At 43.2% G+C, this 15,998-nt stretch overlaps 1 protein-coding gene across 1 annotated transcript in view; it reads left to right on the top strand.

The window, feature by feature from the left end:
• Positions 1-15,998, top strand: part of ASCC1 (activating signal cointegrator 1 complex subunit 1) — a 46,941-nt gene that overhangs the window by 6,290 nt on the left and 24,653 nt on the right. The window contains 2 exon segments of the mRNA XM_084634522.1: positions 1,305-1,483; positions 14,119-14,255. Of these exon segments, the coding sequence (XP_084490648.1) occupies positions 1,305-1,483; positions 14,119-14,255 (316 nt within the window).

The following is a 15,998-nucleotide window of genomic DNA, read 5'->3' as shown; positions in this document are numbered from 1 at the left end:
ATGCCCATAATATGCTGCATTTTGTGGCTTCTACAAAAAGAATGGAATATCTGAAGCAGACACACACTGCAGCATGTTATGGGCATCAGGATAATATTAGTGCCACATGTCCCAGTAATTATATACATAAATGTTAAAAAAAGGTCTTTCATAGTATTTAAAATTTCATGCCTGTCAGTACCGTTCAGAAGTGAACCTCTAGACCAGTGTTTCTCAATCAGTGGGTTGTGACCTTCTAGGGGGTCATGAAAGGCAATTAGGAGGATTGTGAGGCCTTGAAAAATTAATTTAAAGCAATCCTCAGTCTCCACAAGCCCTTTCCTTTCAAGGTCACATATTCTCTATCAGCCTCTCAAAGCACAACCAAATGGTATATGATTGCCATTGTTATGGATACATCTTTTACTTTTTCTTTTGTTGTAAATGTAAGGGGGTCATGCAAATGTTTGACTTTAAGTAACGGTTTGCCTACCTGAAGAGTTGAGACAGTTATGTAGACATTTCAAGAGCAACTGAACTGAGAGAATCTTATCACTTTGTTTGGCATCACAGCTCTGTAAACACTTTAGTTACTACCTTTCTTTAGGCTGCTAAGGAGAAGCAACCTTTTGAATGATATCATCCTCATTTTATAGAGAAGCAAAAATGTAAGGCATTGAAGTAAAATTAAGAGTCTAGCAAGACTTCTCTGGCTATGTTTAAGGGGTTTAGGATATCTTATATTTCTTCCTTTCCTCCTTTAAGACCTGGAATGAGGATAAGAAGATACAGTGCTGCCAGGTAATTAAAAAGAGTATTGCAGCTCCAGACATTTCTCTGTCATTAATACTGCTATATATCAAATAAGAAATTAAAGGGAAATAGTGATGCAGATAAACAAGGCTAATAGTACTGTAGATAAATAACTATCCAATAGGATCTAAGTTTATTTTTTTTTAGCTTGTACGCTCTTTGGGGTAGTGACTGTTTTTTTTACAGTGTCTGGCACAGTGTGCCCCAAGCTACCTGAGGCCTCTAGGTGCTACTGCAATATAAATGCTTCATAATATTGGCTATAGTGAATTAAATTATTATTGGAATTCTGTTTGATTGTCTTCTGTCCTGAGTCTTTTAGAACTTAATTCATATTTTTACTTAACTTGTCAATATTCTACAATATAGATTGTTAAATGCATTAATAAGTACAGTGGAAAATCAGTATCTTTTTAATTAGTTCTTAGCTCTTGTGGACATCATAGCAAAATGTCACCAATCTTGTGTGGATTTCATATAGTTACAATTAGTGTTACTTTGTTTGCTTTTAGTGATTACTGGACAGCAGCGTAGTGGTGTCATTTCAGCCCGAACACGGATTGATGTTCTTGCTGAGAGCTTCCGCAAGAAGCAGCCATTCACACACTTCCTGTCCTTTGCTCTCAACCAGCCTGCTATTCAGAAAAAATTTCTACAGTTCAAGGAGGAAGTATTGGAGAAATGCTCCAAGGTAGGGAACCATGATACTTGGAAGTAACTGATGTAAAAATGGATGCTCTTCCCCAAGATGCTATTTTATTTTATTGATATTGTTAAAGGCAAATTAAAATATATGCTGTTAGGGGAGAAATTGTCACTTGTGATTGTGGAATGCGTAAGTACAGTAATAATTTGAGGCCTTAAAAGTAGACATTGAATGCTAGATCTACTGAAGATGTTGAGAGCACTCTAATGGAGGCTTTTTGAACATGGAATTATTTTTGTAATAAATTGACAGTAAAATATTTTCCACAGATCTGGAGGAAACTCTGCGATTCAAAAGTTTTGGTTTTTAAAATTTGAAAACTATTAATTAGTGTACATAACCTTTGGCTGCATTTTACATGGTTTCTACTATAAATAACCAGCATGTGACAAGGATTTTTAATAAGTTTGCTGCTGCTTTTTTCACTATCCCTTTGGCCCCTGACATTGAACAAATGTGGGAATCATTACCTTAACTTAGCCAGAAATGACTCGGTAGCATTTGACACGGTGCAAACTTAATCACTTAGCAACATTTTCTTTCGTCCCCCAAGACTGTGCTGTTATTACCTCTTGCTTGTTTTCAAATCTTAAACTGATAGCAGCAGGAAATAATTAGGAACAGAATTGAGAACAGAATTCAGTGAATGCTCTGTATTTTTGTTTGTTTGTTTTTTTTTAAAGAGTGATTAATTTGTTAGGGAGTTTAGTGCTGGTGAAAGTTTGCAACTTGTTAGCCATGGAGTCTTCTCAGAACAGGTTCAGAAGAGAAAGCAGTGTTAAACTGCCATCTGCTGATGTATTTCAACACTAAGCTGGGAGGCCTACCTTTTCGGGAGGAGGGGCTAATTCAGTTTTCATGCCCATTCATTCATTGGTCTCTTTGCTGAGGCTGACAATGAGAGTGCTAGATTGTGTGCATGTGACAATCATTTCATTTATCTAGGGTCTGATACTGGTGCTCATCATCCTAGTACCTGAGCACTTCTGAAGAATAAGAACAATAACTCTTTTGCTGTGAGCAAGAGGCAGGCTTAGCTTTTTTAAAACTGAATATAGAAGATCAGGAGTGTTGGTGTAAGAGTACCATTGAAGGAAGCCTAGACAGAGAGTTAGGTTTTGCATTCATCTCTGTGCAGCAAAATTAGTGCTCATTTTATCTAGCGGAGAGTACCATGATCTTGGCCTGGCTTCCTCTGTTGGTTTACAGTTCCATTTTTCCAGTGGAACAAAACTGTAGTGGAAAGAGATGGTCCTTCATGTCATAGGCGCACTCTGAGCAGAGCTCTTGATGTGAGTTTTCTGGAATAAGCACCATACATACCGACATCACTGTTCGCTGTCTGGAGTTCCTCTTCTCCAGTTCCTTTCAGAATCCTCTCCAGGCAGTTTTCCACCTCTTGCAAATCACTGGAACTGTTTTTTCATCAAAATCTTCACCTCTTCATAGCCAAAGCTCAGAAACAGTACTCCATTCTCCTCCTCCTTGACCTGTAAGCCATCTTTTACACAGTCAACCATGTTCTTCTTCTTGAAATCTCATCCTCCTTGGCTTCTGTGACTGTCCTCACCTGGTTGTTCTTCTTCATTGCTATTTGCTCCTTCAGTGTGTCCTTTGGAGGATCATTGTTTCTTTTTTCTTTACACCTTATCTCTGGGTTATCTCATCTACAAACAAAAGTTCAGCTACTATGTCTATGCTGATGACTCACATATCTATCCCTCTTCTCCAGACTTGTCTCTTTCTGTCCAATCTAAAATCTCTGCCTGTCTCTCTGACATCTTTTCGTGGATGTCTAGCCATTAGCTCAAGTTCAATATAGCTAAAACAGAGTTCTTAATCTTCCCTGACCCCTTCCTTTAATGATCACTGCTGACAACACCACCTTCCTTCCTGTCACTTGGGTCCTTGTGACCTGGATATCATTTTCAACTCCGACCTCTGTCCTAACATCCAGGATATGTCTGAATCTTACCATTTCTTTCTGTGTAACATCTCTAAAATTCATACTTTTCATCCACACATCATCTCGCATCTCAGTTACTGCAACATTCTTTTCTCTGTCCTTGCCCCTCTCATATCCATTCAGAATGCTGCTGCAAAGAACATTTTGTTAGCCTTGGCTCCCTGTTCTCTATTACATCAAACACATAAGCCACTTGTCTTTGTTTTCAAGGCCCTTCACGGCCTACCCCAACTCTACCTATCATTGCTCATTTGCTAATGAAATTTTAGTTCTCACCTCTGAGTGGCCCATGACACCAGCTTGCATTGCCCACTAGTTAAATTTTCAAACAAGCACTTTTGTGCTTTCTCTCATGTTGCCTCATATGCTTGGGAGGCATTCCTCATTCAAATCCCTCCTTAAAACTCTCCTTTGCTGTGCTGCCTACAAAAAACTTCACAACAGTTAGGTTGCTTGTGTGCTGAGACCGCTGCCTATCACACTGACCAATATTTTCTCATTGTTTGCTTATACTCCCCCATCTGTTGTCTCTTGTCCTATGCTTAGATTGTATGCTCTTTGGGGTAAGCCTTTTTGTCTTTTTGTTCTGATTGAAAGGTACCTCGCACAGTGCGGTCCTGGTCCAGAATTAGGGCTCTTAAACACCGTGGTAATATAAATACACAACTTATTTCATCATCTGTCAATTGGTTATGGCTTTTGGTCACTAAGGACTCAGGTTGCATTCAGACCAGGCACCCAGAATTAAAAGCCCTTATCAGTAGTATGGATGATGTCGCTGAGAATGTATAAAACTTACCAGTGAGATATGTTTGTTAACTGCGTAATCAACAGGTAGAAATTACGCGTTTTTAGGGCCTTCCTAAAATGGTGGGGATTGGTGTTTTGTTTTACTTCCTTAGTGAATGTAGTTGGGTAAATTTAATGTATACTGTACAATTCTTAGGACATGTCTGTCTTGATCATTTTAAGTATGCCAAAAATTTGATGATGATCTACTTTATACTCTTTAAACTAGAAAATTGGTTTGCAGTATCACTTTTCAATACCTCTGTATGTTTTGTTATAGGTTATAAAATGGTTTAAATAAGTTCCCTCTCTTTATTCCTCCTCCTTTTCACCGTTTCTTTCTCTGCTAATGTTGTTCCTGTTCCATCAGTGAACAGAAATACAGATTTTTCTCTCAGCATTGCCCCTTCAGACTCTTGTAAATAGCTTCCTTGACATTTTGGCCTTAGGTCTAGAAATATTCTTTTGCCACTCCCTTTATCAGGATTCAGATCCTCAATTTTTATTATTTTTAACTTTTCTATATTGAATTTAGTCAGTGGCAAATATTCGTGTTTTTATGTATGTGAGATTTGGGGATTGTGGTGCTTAACTTTTCACCCTTCTTCCTTTTGAGCATTATCATGGATACACCGTATATTGCAACTCCATATGTCTTTCAATCATTCCACAGCCAGTAATGCCACTGTATCGCACAGCCGGGTCTGCTAGAAAGCATAGCAGTAATGAAAACCAGTAATTCAAAACTGTGCTTTACAGTGCCATAAGAGAGCTAATAGAGCTGTCCAAAATAATAAGGGATTTCTCAGGATGCTTAGAGAAACTTGAATAGATTTCAGGTATAGAAACTGTGTAACTTTGTTCCTGCTGCAGATTCAAAACAATGCAGAGTCAGTTAATGACTCCAGTACTCAAAAGAAGCTTACTAATGATAGTAAATAGGGAAAAGTCCAGGTGTGTAAGTTAGCATTTCTTCTGGTTGTTGAGCATTTGTGCAGGATTCTTTGCTCTCTAAAACTGTTACCATGACAACCATTCATCCATATTTTGTAATGATGTCTTGCATGACAGTATATACTTTGTAAGTTCACAGTTGCATTAAAATGTCAAAAATCTTAAGCATTATCAAAGCCAGTTATGTTGGTTAGGCAGCCAGACAATGAAGTGGCAAAATAGAATGCTAGGGCCAATATTTCCATGTATGCCATCTGTCTCTGACTAGGGGGATGGTACTGTTGTGGTATGGGAGACAAGTTTCTGGGTGATTTTGAGAGGCTTGCATCATGGACAATCGAGGAAAGGGGAGGACTGAAATGTTTATAGCTGATCCTGGGGGTGGAAGAGGAAGTATGCATTGCAGTTTCCACCATCCGTTAATGGCTGGTTATGGAGCAACATTGAAAGAACTATACAAGATTTTTCTTGGCAATCTCTGAAAGTGCCGCCTTTATGTATAGCAGGCTGCAGCTGTAATGTGGAAGGGAAAATACAATTTGGTGTTTCACAGTTTATAGATATCGAATGTAGATAATTACATGGGATGAAAGGAAGGTATCCTAGAGTGAAAAGGGGGTGTGTGTGTGTGTCTGATGCTTTTCACCCTCCACTCCAGTTTCTAGTGTATCTGTGATTCCTTAGGTCGTGTGGGGGAGGGAGAGCTCGTGGTTTGAGCATTGGCCTGCTAAACCCAGGGTTGTGAGTTCAATCCTTGAGGGGGCCATTTTGGGATCTGGGGCAAAAATTGGGGATTGGCCCTGCTTTGAGCAGGGGGTTGGACGAGATGACTCCTTGAGGTCCCTTCCCAACCCTGATATTCTATTATTCTAATTGTGAGTTACCCTGCTCATTCCTTGTAGGTGCATACATCAGGATTGGAGAGGCATATAATTGGGGGAGGGGGGATAAGAAATAAAAATGCTCTTAAACTCTCATGTAAATATTAGATCAGGAGTGGGCAAACTTTTTGGCCCAAGGGCCACATTGGGGTGCGAAACTGTATGAAGTGCCAAGTAAGGAAGGCTGTGCCTGCCCAAACAGCCTGGCCCCTGCCCCCTATCAACCTCCTCCCACTTACTGCCCCCCCTCAGAACCCCCGACCCATCCAATCCCCCCTGCTCCTTGTCCTCTGACTGCCCCGTCCCAGGACCCCCTGCTCCAAACCACGCCCCCCCCGCCCCCGAGATCCCACTCTCTTCCCCTGACTACCGCCCGACAGGCCCCCTAGGACTTCCACGCCCTATCCAACCCCCCCAGTTCCCCAACCCCTCACCGCCCCGCCCCAGAACCTCCAATCCATCCAACCGCTCCCTGTCCACTGACTGCCCCCAGGGTCCCACTACCCAGTCTTTTCACTGCCACACGCGTGCCGCCACCACCCCCTTACCGTGCTGCTCAGAGTGGCAGGAGCTCGCAGCCTCGCTGCCCGGGCGGCGGCGTAACTGCAGGGCAGGGGGGACAGCAGGGGAGGGGCTGGGGACTAGCCTCCCCGGCCGGGAGCTCAAGGGCCGGGCAGGACTGTCCCGCGGGCCGTAATTTGCCTATCTATGTATTAGATCCTCGGGTAGCAGAAAAGATAAAACTGGGAAGGAGGAAGCTCAGTATCTAGTAGTTTATTCATGCACCTTGCCAAAAAGAGTTTTATTCTGGAACTTGGTCTCTCAATCCCTGATCTAATGGGTTGGGAGTACTGCATACACACAGTGCTTGGGCTCTGGGAGGAAAAAGCAAGTGCTTCAAAGAAAATTTTGTCTGGCATTCTATCAAAATGATGATATCTAGGACAGACAGCCTCAGCAGTGGGAAAGGAGTCAAATATTTAATGGGGAAGAATTTGGATCCTAAAAGTTACCATGGGGTGGTTAATTGTCCCCATCACTTTCTGGAAGTAGAAATGGTTAGTCATTTCCCTTCTACCCTAAATATATATTTGTGAATAAGATTGTGATACAACAAAAATATGACAATCATGGAAGGTAGAACAGTTGAATTTAGAATTTTATCAATTTTTATGGAAGACCTGCTTCCTTTTTCAGACAGCTCTGCATCAGTTGAGCATGGTGTGTATGTGCATGTGTGTGTATTTAAATATAGATGCAAAAAAGTGGTAAGCCTAGATTGGGAACACAATTATTTTGTTCCATGTATAGAATTGCAATAGCTTTTCAGTATAGACAACATATATGACTCTTTGGGGAATAAATATGTGTATAAAGTTAGCTAGCATTCAGTGTGTTTTGTTTAATTTCATAAAACCTTCAAATATTGGCTTACTACTTTTTTCAGAAAAAAGTTTCTTTCCTCCAGAGGTTGGGGAAAATCACAACCCTGTAATCTGTTCCCCTTCCCTTCTTTAGGGCTTATTATGTTCCCTCTACACTGGAGCTGCTAACATGAGAGCTGACAATGGCTTTCCATCCAGCAGAGGGCAGTGTTTGGAAGGCAGGAATATGGCAAAATCTTAGGGATGTTATGTAGATGTTACTTAAAGGGAATATTTTAAATGAAATCCTGAAAGACATACTGAAGTTTCCAAGTTTATGAGCAGTGGATTTTTTTAAGAGAGGCAGTGATTTCCTTTATTTTTAAAATCCTTTTATATTTTTATTTGGCTGCCAGTACATTTTAAGGAACAGTAGGCATAAATCAAAGGTTAACAGCTACCACTTTGCACTTACTTAGCACCTTACGTGCAAGGATCTTGAAACATTTAACAAATTTTGTTATGCCTCATGGCATCCATGTGAGCAATGGTCAAAGTAGATCACAGTAGGAGGGGGTATTCACCTATTCTTTTCCCTTGTCATCAGAGGTATGAATGAGTGAAGTGGTTTTATAACACCTTGTGGATAAGAAGAAATGTATTTAAAAGGGGTTCATATTCCCAGGCAGTAACATAGTCACCTAAACAAAAATAATGCTGTCTCTGCAGTGTGTGGAGCTGCATACAGACCATATCCCTAATGCTCTTAACTTCAGTTTCTACCAGGATGAAGTCTCCGTATTGATGTAAAACAAAATGTGACACCCTAGGAAAATTCCTGTGTTTTAGAAGATAGATTTTTATACATAATGTGCCTTCCCCTAGAAGGGAGAGGTAGCTGGCAGGAAACTGGTATTTCTTCCTTCCCTTCTTCCTCTTTTAGGGAGGAGAAGCAGCAGTGGTGGTTTTCTCCCTTTTCCTGCTGCCTCTGTAGGGCAGAGAAGGCAAAGAAGAGGTGTCCACTATTCTCTCTTCCTAATGGGATATGGGAAGCTTGGGACAGATGCTCCTTTAAAGGAGAGAAGGCAAATAAGAGATTCATTCTTAGCTAGGTTTCAGAGTGGTGGCCGTGTTAGTGTGTATCAGCAAAAACAAGTAGGAGTCCTTGTGGCACCAGAGACTAACAAATGTATTTGGGCATAAGCTTTTGTGGGCTAAAACCCACTTCATCAGATGCATGGAGTGGAAAATACAGTAGGCAGTATAAATACACAGCATATGAAAAGATGGCGGGGGGGGTTCAGTGCTAATGAGCTAATTCAGTTAAGGTGGAAATGGCCTATTCTTAACAGTTGACAAGAAGGGGTGAATACCAAGGGAGGGAAAATTGCTTTTGTAGTGCTAATGAGGCCAATGCAATCAAGGTGGCCCATTTCAAACAATTGACGAGAAGGTGAGAGTATCAACAGAGGGAAATAGGTTTTTGTAGTGTCCCATCCACTCCCAGTCTTTATTCAGGCCTAATTTGATGGTGTCTGATTTGCAAATTAATTCCAGTTCTGTAGTTTCTCGTTGGAGTCTGTTATTGACTTTTTTTTGTTGAAGAATTGCCACCTTTAAGTCTGTTGAGTGTCCAGGGAGATTTGAAGTGTTCTACTGGTTTTTGAATGTTATAATTCTTGATGTCAGATTTGTGTCCATTTATTCTTTTGCGTAGGGACTGTCCGGTTTGGCCAATGTACATGGCAGAGCGGCGTTGCTGGCACATGATGGCATATATCACATTGGTAGATGTGCAGGTGAACGAGCCCCTGATGGTGTGGCTGATGTGGTTAGGTCCTATGGTGGTGTCCCTTGAATAGATATGCGGACAGGGTTTGTGGCAGGGATTGGTTCCTGGGTTAGTGATTTTGTTGTGTGGTGTGTAGTTGCTGGTGAGTATTTGCTTCAGGTTCAGGGGGCTGTCTGTAAGTGAGGACTGGCCTGTCTCCCAAGGTCTGTGAGAGTGAGGGATTGTAGATCCTTGATGATGCAGTGGAGACGTTTTAGTTGGGGGTTGTAGGTGATGGCTAGATGCACTCCATGCATCTGATGAAGTGGGTTTTAGCCCACAAAAGCTTATGCCCAGATATGTTTGTTAGTCTCTAAGGTGCCACAAGGACTCCTTGTTCTTAGCTAGGACACCTTTTCTTGCATTATCATAGAATATCAGGATTGGAAGGGACCTCAGGAGGTCACCTAGTCCAACCCCCTGCTCAAAAGCAGGACCCATACCCAATTAAATCATCCCAGCCAGGGCTTTGTCAAGCCTGACCTTAAAAACTTCTAAGGAGATTCTACCACCTCCCTAGGCAACACATTCCAGTGTTTCACCACCCTCCTAGTGAAAAAGTTTTTCCTAATATCCAACCTAAACCTCTCCCACTGCAACTTGAGACCATTACTCCTTGTCCTGTCCTCTTCCACCACTGAGAATAGTCTAGAACCATCCTCTCTGGAACCACCTCTCAGGTAGTTGAAAGCAGCTATCAAATCCCCCCTCATTCTTCTCTTCTGCAGACTAAACAATCCCAGTTCCCTCAGCCTCTCCTCATAACTCATGTGTTCCAGATCCCTAATCATTTTTGTTGCCCTTCGCTGGACTCTCTCCAATTTATCCACATCCTTCTTGTAGTGTGGGGCCCAAAACTGGACACGGTACTCCAGATGAGGCCTCACCAATATCGAATAGAGGGGGACGATCACTTCCCTCGATCTGCTCGCTATGCCCCTACTTATACATCCCAAAATGCCATTGGCCTTCTTGGCAACAAGGGCACACTGCTGGCTCATATCCAGCTTCTCATCCACTGTCACTCCTAGGTCCTTTTCCGCAGAACTGCTGCCTAGCCATTCGGTCCCTAGTCTGTAGCTGTGCATTGGGTTCTTCCGTCCTAAGTGCAGGACCCTGCACTTATCCTTATTGAACCTCATCAGATTTCTTTTGGCCCAATCCTCCAATTTGTCTAGGTCCCTCTGTATCCTATCCCTGCCCTCCAGCGTATCTACCACTCCTCCCAGTTTAGTATCATCTGCAAATTTGCTGAGAGTGCAATCCACACCATCCTCCAGATCATTTATGAAGATATTGAACAAAACCGGCCCCAGGACCGACCCCTGGGGCACTCCACTTGACACCAGCTTCCAACTAGACATGGAGCCATTGATCACTACCCGTTGAGCCCAACAATCTAGCCAGCTTTCTACCCACCTTATAGTGCATTCATCCAGCCCATACTTCCTTAACTTGCTGACAAGAATACTGTGGGAGACCGTGTCAGAAGCTTTGCTAAAGTCAAGAAATAATACATCCACTGCTTTCCCTTCATCCACAGAACCAGTAATCTTATCATAGAAGGCGATTAGATTAGTCAGGCATGACCTTCCCTTGGTGAATCCATGCTGACTGTTCCTGATCACTTTCCTCTCATGTAAGTGCTTCAGGATTGATTCTTTGAGGACCTGCTCCATGATTTTTCCGGGGACTGAAGTGAGGCTTACTGGCCTGTAGTTCCCAGGATCATCCTCCTTCCCTTTTTTAAAGATTGGCACTACATTAGCCTTTTTCCAGTCATCCAGGACTTCCCCCGTTCGCCACGAGTTTTCAAAGATAGTGGCCAATGGCTCTGCAATCACAGCCGCCAGTTCCTTTAGCACTCTCGGATGCAACTCATCCGGCCCCATGGACTTGTGCACGTCCAGATGCTGATGTAGCTCTCCACCTGCTGCTCACGAACTTCAGCCAGGCACTAGCTCTTCTGATTTCAGATTACCATGCCTAGTGAGTCTACACTTCATGAAACAGACTTAAACTGGGCAAGAGGAGGAAAGATCTGTAGTACAGAATTTACCCAAAACCAGGCTAAGAGGAAGAGAGGGATCTGCACTCCCTTCTGCTTGCCTCTCACTTTAGCTCATGCCTGTGACATAGGGAGCTGCTGTATTCATTTTGCAGGTGGAGAAACAGGCACTCAAATGAGTTGTCCAGTTCGATTAATCGTCAGTGTTGGAAATAGAATTCAGGGCTCCTGGATCCCTATCCCTTGCTCTGAACACTATACCACACTCCCTTCTATATATACATAGTGGGCATTTGAGCTAGGACGTTTTGTTGGATATTTGGATGATGTCCATAGGGCACCATAGTGATGAATATTGATATGGCCCATATCTTATGGGCTCTTTCTCCCTTGATGTCCATTTGACTTTCCTTAACCCTTGTACTGAATGTGTGCTGGGCTTTGGTTTCCTGTTAATTGTCTCTGCTGGAAGACCAGTACAGAGACATGATTGATGCCATTACTGAGTGCAGTTTTAAAAGAAAAATCAATGAAGTACAGTGGTATGGTAGTGATTGCTAATGATAAATCATAAGCTGGGGATTTGAACAAGAGGGTTAAAACCTATCTGCATCTAAGTATACAGCTTCCAGCCACTCAGTCCTATGACATTTGGAGGCAGCTTTTGAAACTTTTGTTTTTCAAGAAGACTCAGCTCAGATACAGCATCTTTTCATGGAAGATTTAGGATCTGTGGTTCTGCAACACAGGAAGGGTGTGACAAGGATTTCTGGGGTAGGCCTGAGATCTTTGGGACTACACAGGAAAGATACTGTGAATCTTGGGCTGTTCGTTGGGGTCCTCCTTCTTTCCAGTACAGAAGACATGGCACACCCAGGTGATGTGCAACCACTGACTCTGCACTTATCAATCCATATTCAGATATCTTCAACTGATGTTTGAAAGCTGCAGAAGGGACAGCTCCTCAGGCCAATAGTAGGTTAGACAGCACAGTTTGCATTATCTTTTCACCCTTCACCATCTGCTTCATGAGATTAGGGTAGTTCTTCTCTCTTGCAAGCTACTTATTTATTGTGTTAATTTGTATTCTGTTCATCATCATCATCTGTATGCATTGCAGAAATTAAAATGAATTGTTGCCAACAACTGGAATAAATCAAGTCTACCTCCAGATTCTGTCTCCCACTCCATCCACTGATGGGCTAAATATCCTCTGACTACAGACCTGAGTTAAAAACCAAAAAACCAAAGAAACAAATCTCTTGCACTGCATCCTAAATATGTCTTAAAGCAGAGGGAGCAAAGAGCCTTTTTCAGTTTCATTTTGGTCCCAGGCAGAACATAGAAAAGCTAGAGAATTGAAATCAAGTGTACTCTCAAACAGGAAATCCGTCCTTACTTGTGCTTTTGAGATTGCTTATCAAGGTAATTTCCTTTTGTTGAAAAGCTACTTCATTGGATTGAAATATGCAGATGGTTTTGACACCACTGTTTCAGGATTTTGGCATTAATTCAGCAGTGAATTAATTAACAGCGGCACAAAGTGCTCCCTCCCCCCCTCCCGGGACCTGAGAGTGCTGCCTCCAAAGTGCTACCAGGCTTTGCCAACTTGTGACTGAGAGCAAGCTCCTGCATGAGATCATGTGATCTCACAGGTCACTGGACTGGCCTATAAGTATAAATATGAAAAAACCTGTGTGGATGTTAGGTATGAAAAATGCTGGGTGAAATGTGAGGTTTTAAATCCTGTGTCAGGAGTAAGGACCTGCTGCTAGTCTGCTTACCTGCTGCTTTAACCCCAGGCAGCCTCATCAGCAAAGCCGGGCAGCCACCTGATTGACTGAGCTGCCTGATTGACTGAGGGATTTGCAGATCTACTCTTAAGATCACCAGCAGCAGTAGGACATGGATTTCTCAAAGCGTATGCCTGTGGCTGCGATTAGGACCGTCCCTAGACATTCTGGGGCCCTACGCAGCCTCCCCGCCCCCATGGGGGGGCAGGCATCCATGGGTGGGGGCTGGCTGGGGGACAGGGGAGAGCTGCCCCCCAGCACTCAGAGGTGGCGTGGCTGGGTCTGGATCGTTGCACTTCCTGCCACTGATGACTGCAGGCCTGGCCCCTGCTGCAGCCTTTGGGGGGGCAGGAAGGGGGCGGAACGGGGCAGGGCTTTGGGGAAGGGGTGGGGTGGGGGTGAGGCTGGGGCAGAGCAGGTGTGGGAAGAGGTGGGGCTGGAGCAGCACGCAGTTGCGTAGGGCACTAGGAAATTTGGCCCTACGCAGCTGCGTACTTTGCATATGAGTAGGGACAGCCCTGGCTGCCATCCCAGCCTTGCTCCCACCCTGTTCCAGTCTTCCTCCTACCTTGGATGCAGCCCTGCTCCTGCCTTGCCTCGCCTCACTCCAGGTAACCTGACTCAGACCCTGGGCTCTGGCTCTGACAGCTAGCCTCTGACCCTGGGCTCCAGCTCCTGGTTCCTGACTCCTGCCCTGACCGCTAGGCACAGCTGCGCACATCCCAGTCCATAACACCCTTACAACTTGAGACAGGATACCATTTAAACATTTTAAAGAGGAGTTTTGAAATATAGCTCTGAATCTTGTGTAGAAACTGTAAAGGCTTCATCTCAGATAATGAACTTTATTTTGAGCCAGGGAAATATATTTGCCTCTTCAGCGGTGTGGTAAGTATTATTGTGTGCTCTTTTGGGGCTATCGGATGGGCTTTTTAACTTTTGGTGCTAGAAATTGTGACCCAAGTAGAAATAATTCTAAAATAATCTGTGTCATATAGTTGCCCACTAAATCTTTTTTGTTACCTTTTCAATAGGACCATGGAGTCAGTAGCGGTCTATTCCAGAACCCAGCAAAGCTCCATCTTACTATTGGGACGCTAGTGCTCCTGAATGAGCAGGAGATCCAGAAGGCATGTGAACTCCTGCAGAGAAGTAAAGAGGACTTTATTAAGTAAGTGAAATAAAGGCATGATGGGGCTGGGGGAGGGGCATGGTCACTGAGTGCAGATATTTGGAGAACCAAACTCGTTTTAGAACATTGGTAACTAATGCAGGAGAAAGTGGTTCACCTGTTTGGTGTAATTCAACAGTTTTGAATCATTGTTTGAAAATTTGTAAAATACTGAAACATTTCAAACGAAACCACCCAGAAGAAAGACAAGGACATAATTGTATTTTGCCTTGATAACTGAGGACTTTTCTGTTTGCCAGAAATCTTCAGGAGTTATTTCTTTATATCCCAGCAGTCCCCATTATTTTACTATGAACACAGATTATTTTTTCCTCTGCTGGTCACAAGAGCAGGAAGAACTCCATTGTCTTAACACTTTTTGTCTGCAACAGTCTCAGGCAAGTTGCCTCCCTTCTGCCTAAGAACAGATGCTAATATACCCCTGAAATGCATTTCTTGAGGCAAGTAGCTCTGTGCAGAAAACCTTAAAGACAGGATGAACTGTATAAGTAATCAGTCTGAAATATTAGCTCAAGCTGCTATGGCACTAAGACTGTCATAATTTCCAGGATAAAGCCATAATATTTGAGGTTTAGAACTAGCTGAAAGCTTGGTCTAATGCAGGAGTCCTCAGCGTGGTGCCTGTGGGTGCCATGGCGCCCGCCAGGGCATTTTTGTGCGCCTGCAGGACTCCCCACCGCCGAAATGCCACTGAGAAGCATTGCTGTTTCTCGGTGGCATTTTGGCGGTGATGCTTCTTCCCACTGCCACTTTTTGTGGCAGCATTTCGGCAGCGGGGTGTCCGGCACCCGCCAGTCTTCTGGGAATAGCAATATGCTGTTCCCACAAGAAAGGTTGGGGACCACTGGTCTAATGGGTGTTGTACTGAGATAATCTGACTACAACCCAGAAATATTAGACAGTCTGAGATTTTATTTTCTTAAAACAAGAAGCTTTTTCTTTCTACCATCAGTCCATATGCAAAACTTCCCCAACTTAGAGTTCTGTTTGTGGGTTGATGATAGAGTATGGGTTTGTCTGTCTGTTGATCTCTTTTAATTATAACATCAGATATCCAGTGTACAGTATAGGTCTCCATTTCAGCTCTCCAATGGCATTTTCATGTGTTCTGAGGATTCTCAATGCTTTGTAAACTTTTCCTCTGAGTATATGTCTGTTAGCATGCAAGCAAATGGAACCACCATTCTGCATTGAGCAATAATCTACACATAGCCAGGGACACACTAGAGCCTGGCTTGTTAGAGAATGTTGGTCAGGGCCCTGTTAACTCCTACTCTCTCCAAAATACTTCAAGATAAATATGGAAGAGACCATAGTTCAGGGCATCCTTGAAATGACAGCAGGTTTAGTAATGAAGCACCTGCCATTTTATTACTGGACCGAATATAATGGGATATAAATCCAAGACCTTTTGGTGCTTTAGTTCATGACTTTCTGTCCCAGAAGTGAGTGCTTGGCAACTGAGCCATGCTGAATTGTCGTCATGAGAGAGGAAGTCCATGCATGGGGCCTGCAGAGTCAGAGGGCAAGGCTTTCATTCTGAATACAGCAGGCACAGCTGTGAAAGAAACTCTCTGCTCACCAGCACTGGCTAGGTTCTGGAATGGAAGTTGGATGTTATGTTCTTGGAACTGTTGCGTTCCTCTCAGCATAATGATGTGGGAAACTATATTCGTGATTTGGCCTGTAATTGTATTAGTGATTTGACTCTGGCTAGCATTT

This window comes from Lepidochelys olivacea (genome assembly GCF_965140295.1).
Source record: "Lepidochelys olivacea isolate rLepOli2 genome assembly, chromosome: 7".
NCBI classification, from domain to species: Eukaryota; Metazoa; Chordata; order Testudines; family Cheloniidae; genus Lepidochelys; species Lepidochelys olivacea.
The sequence above is the reverse complement of the archived record's forward strand: the minus strand, read 5'-3'. Positions and strand labels throughout refer to the sequence as shown.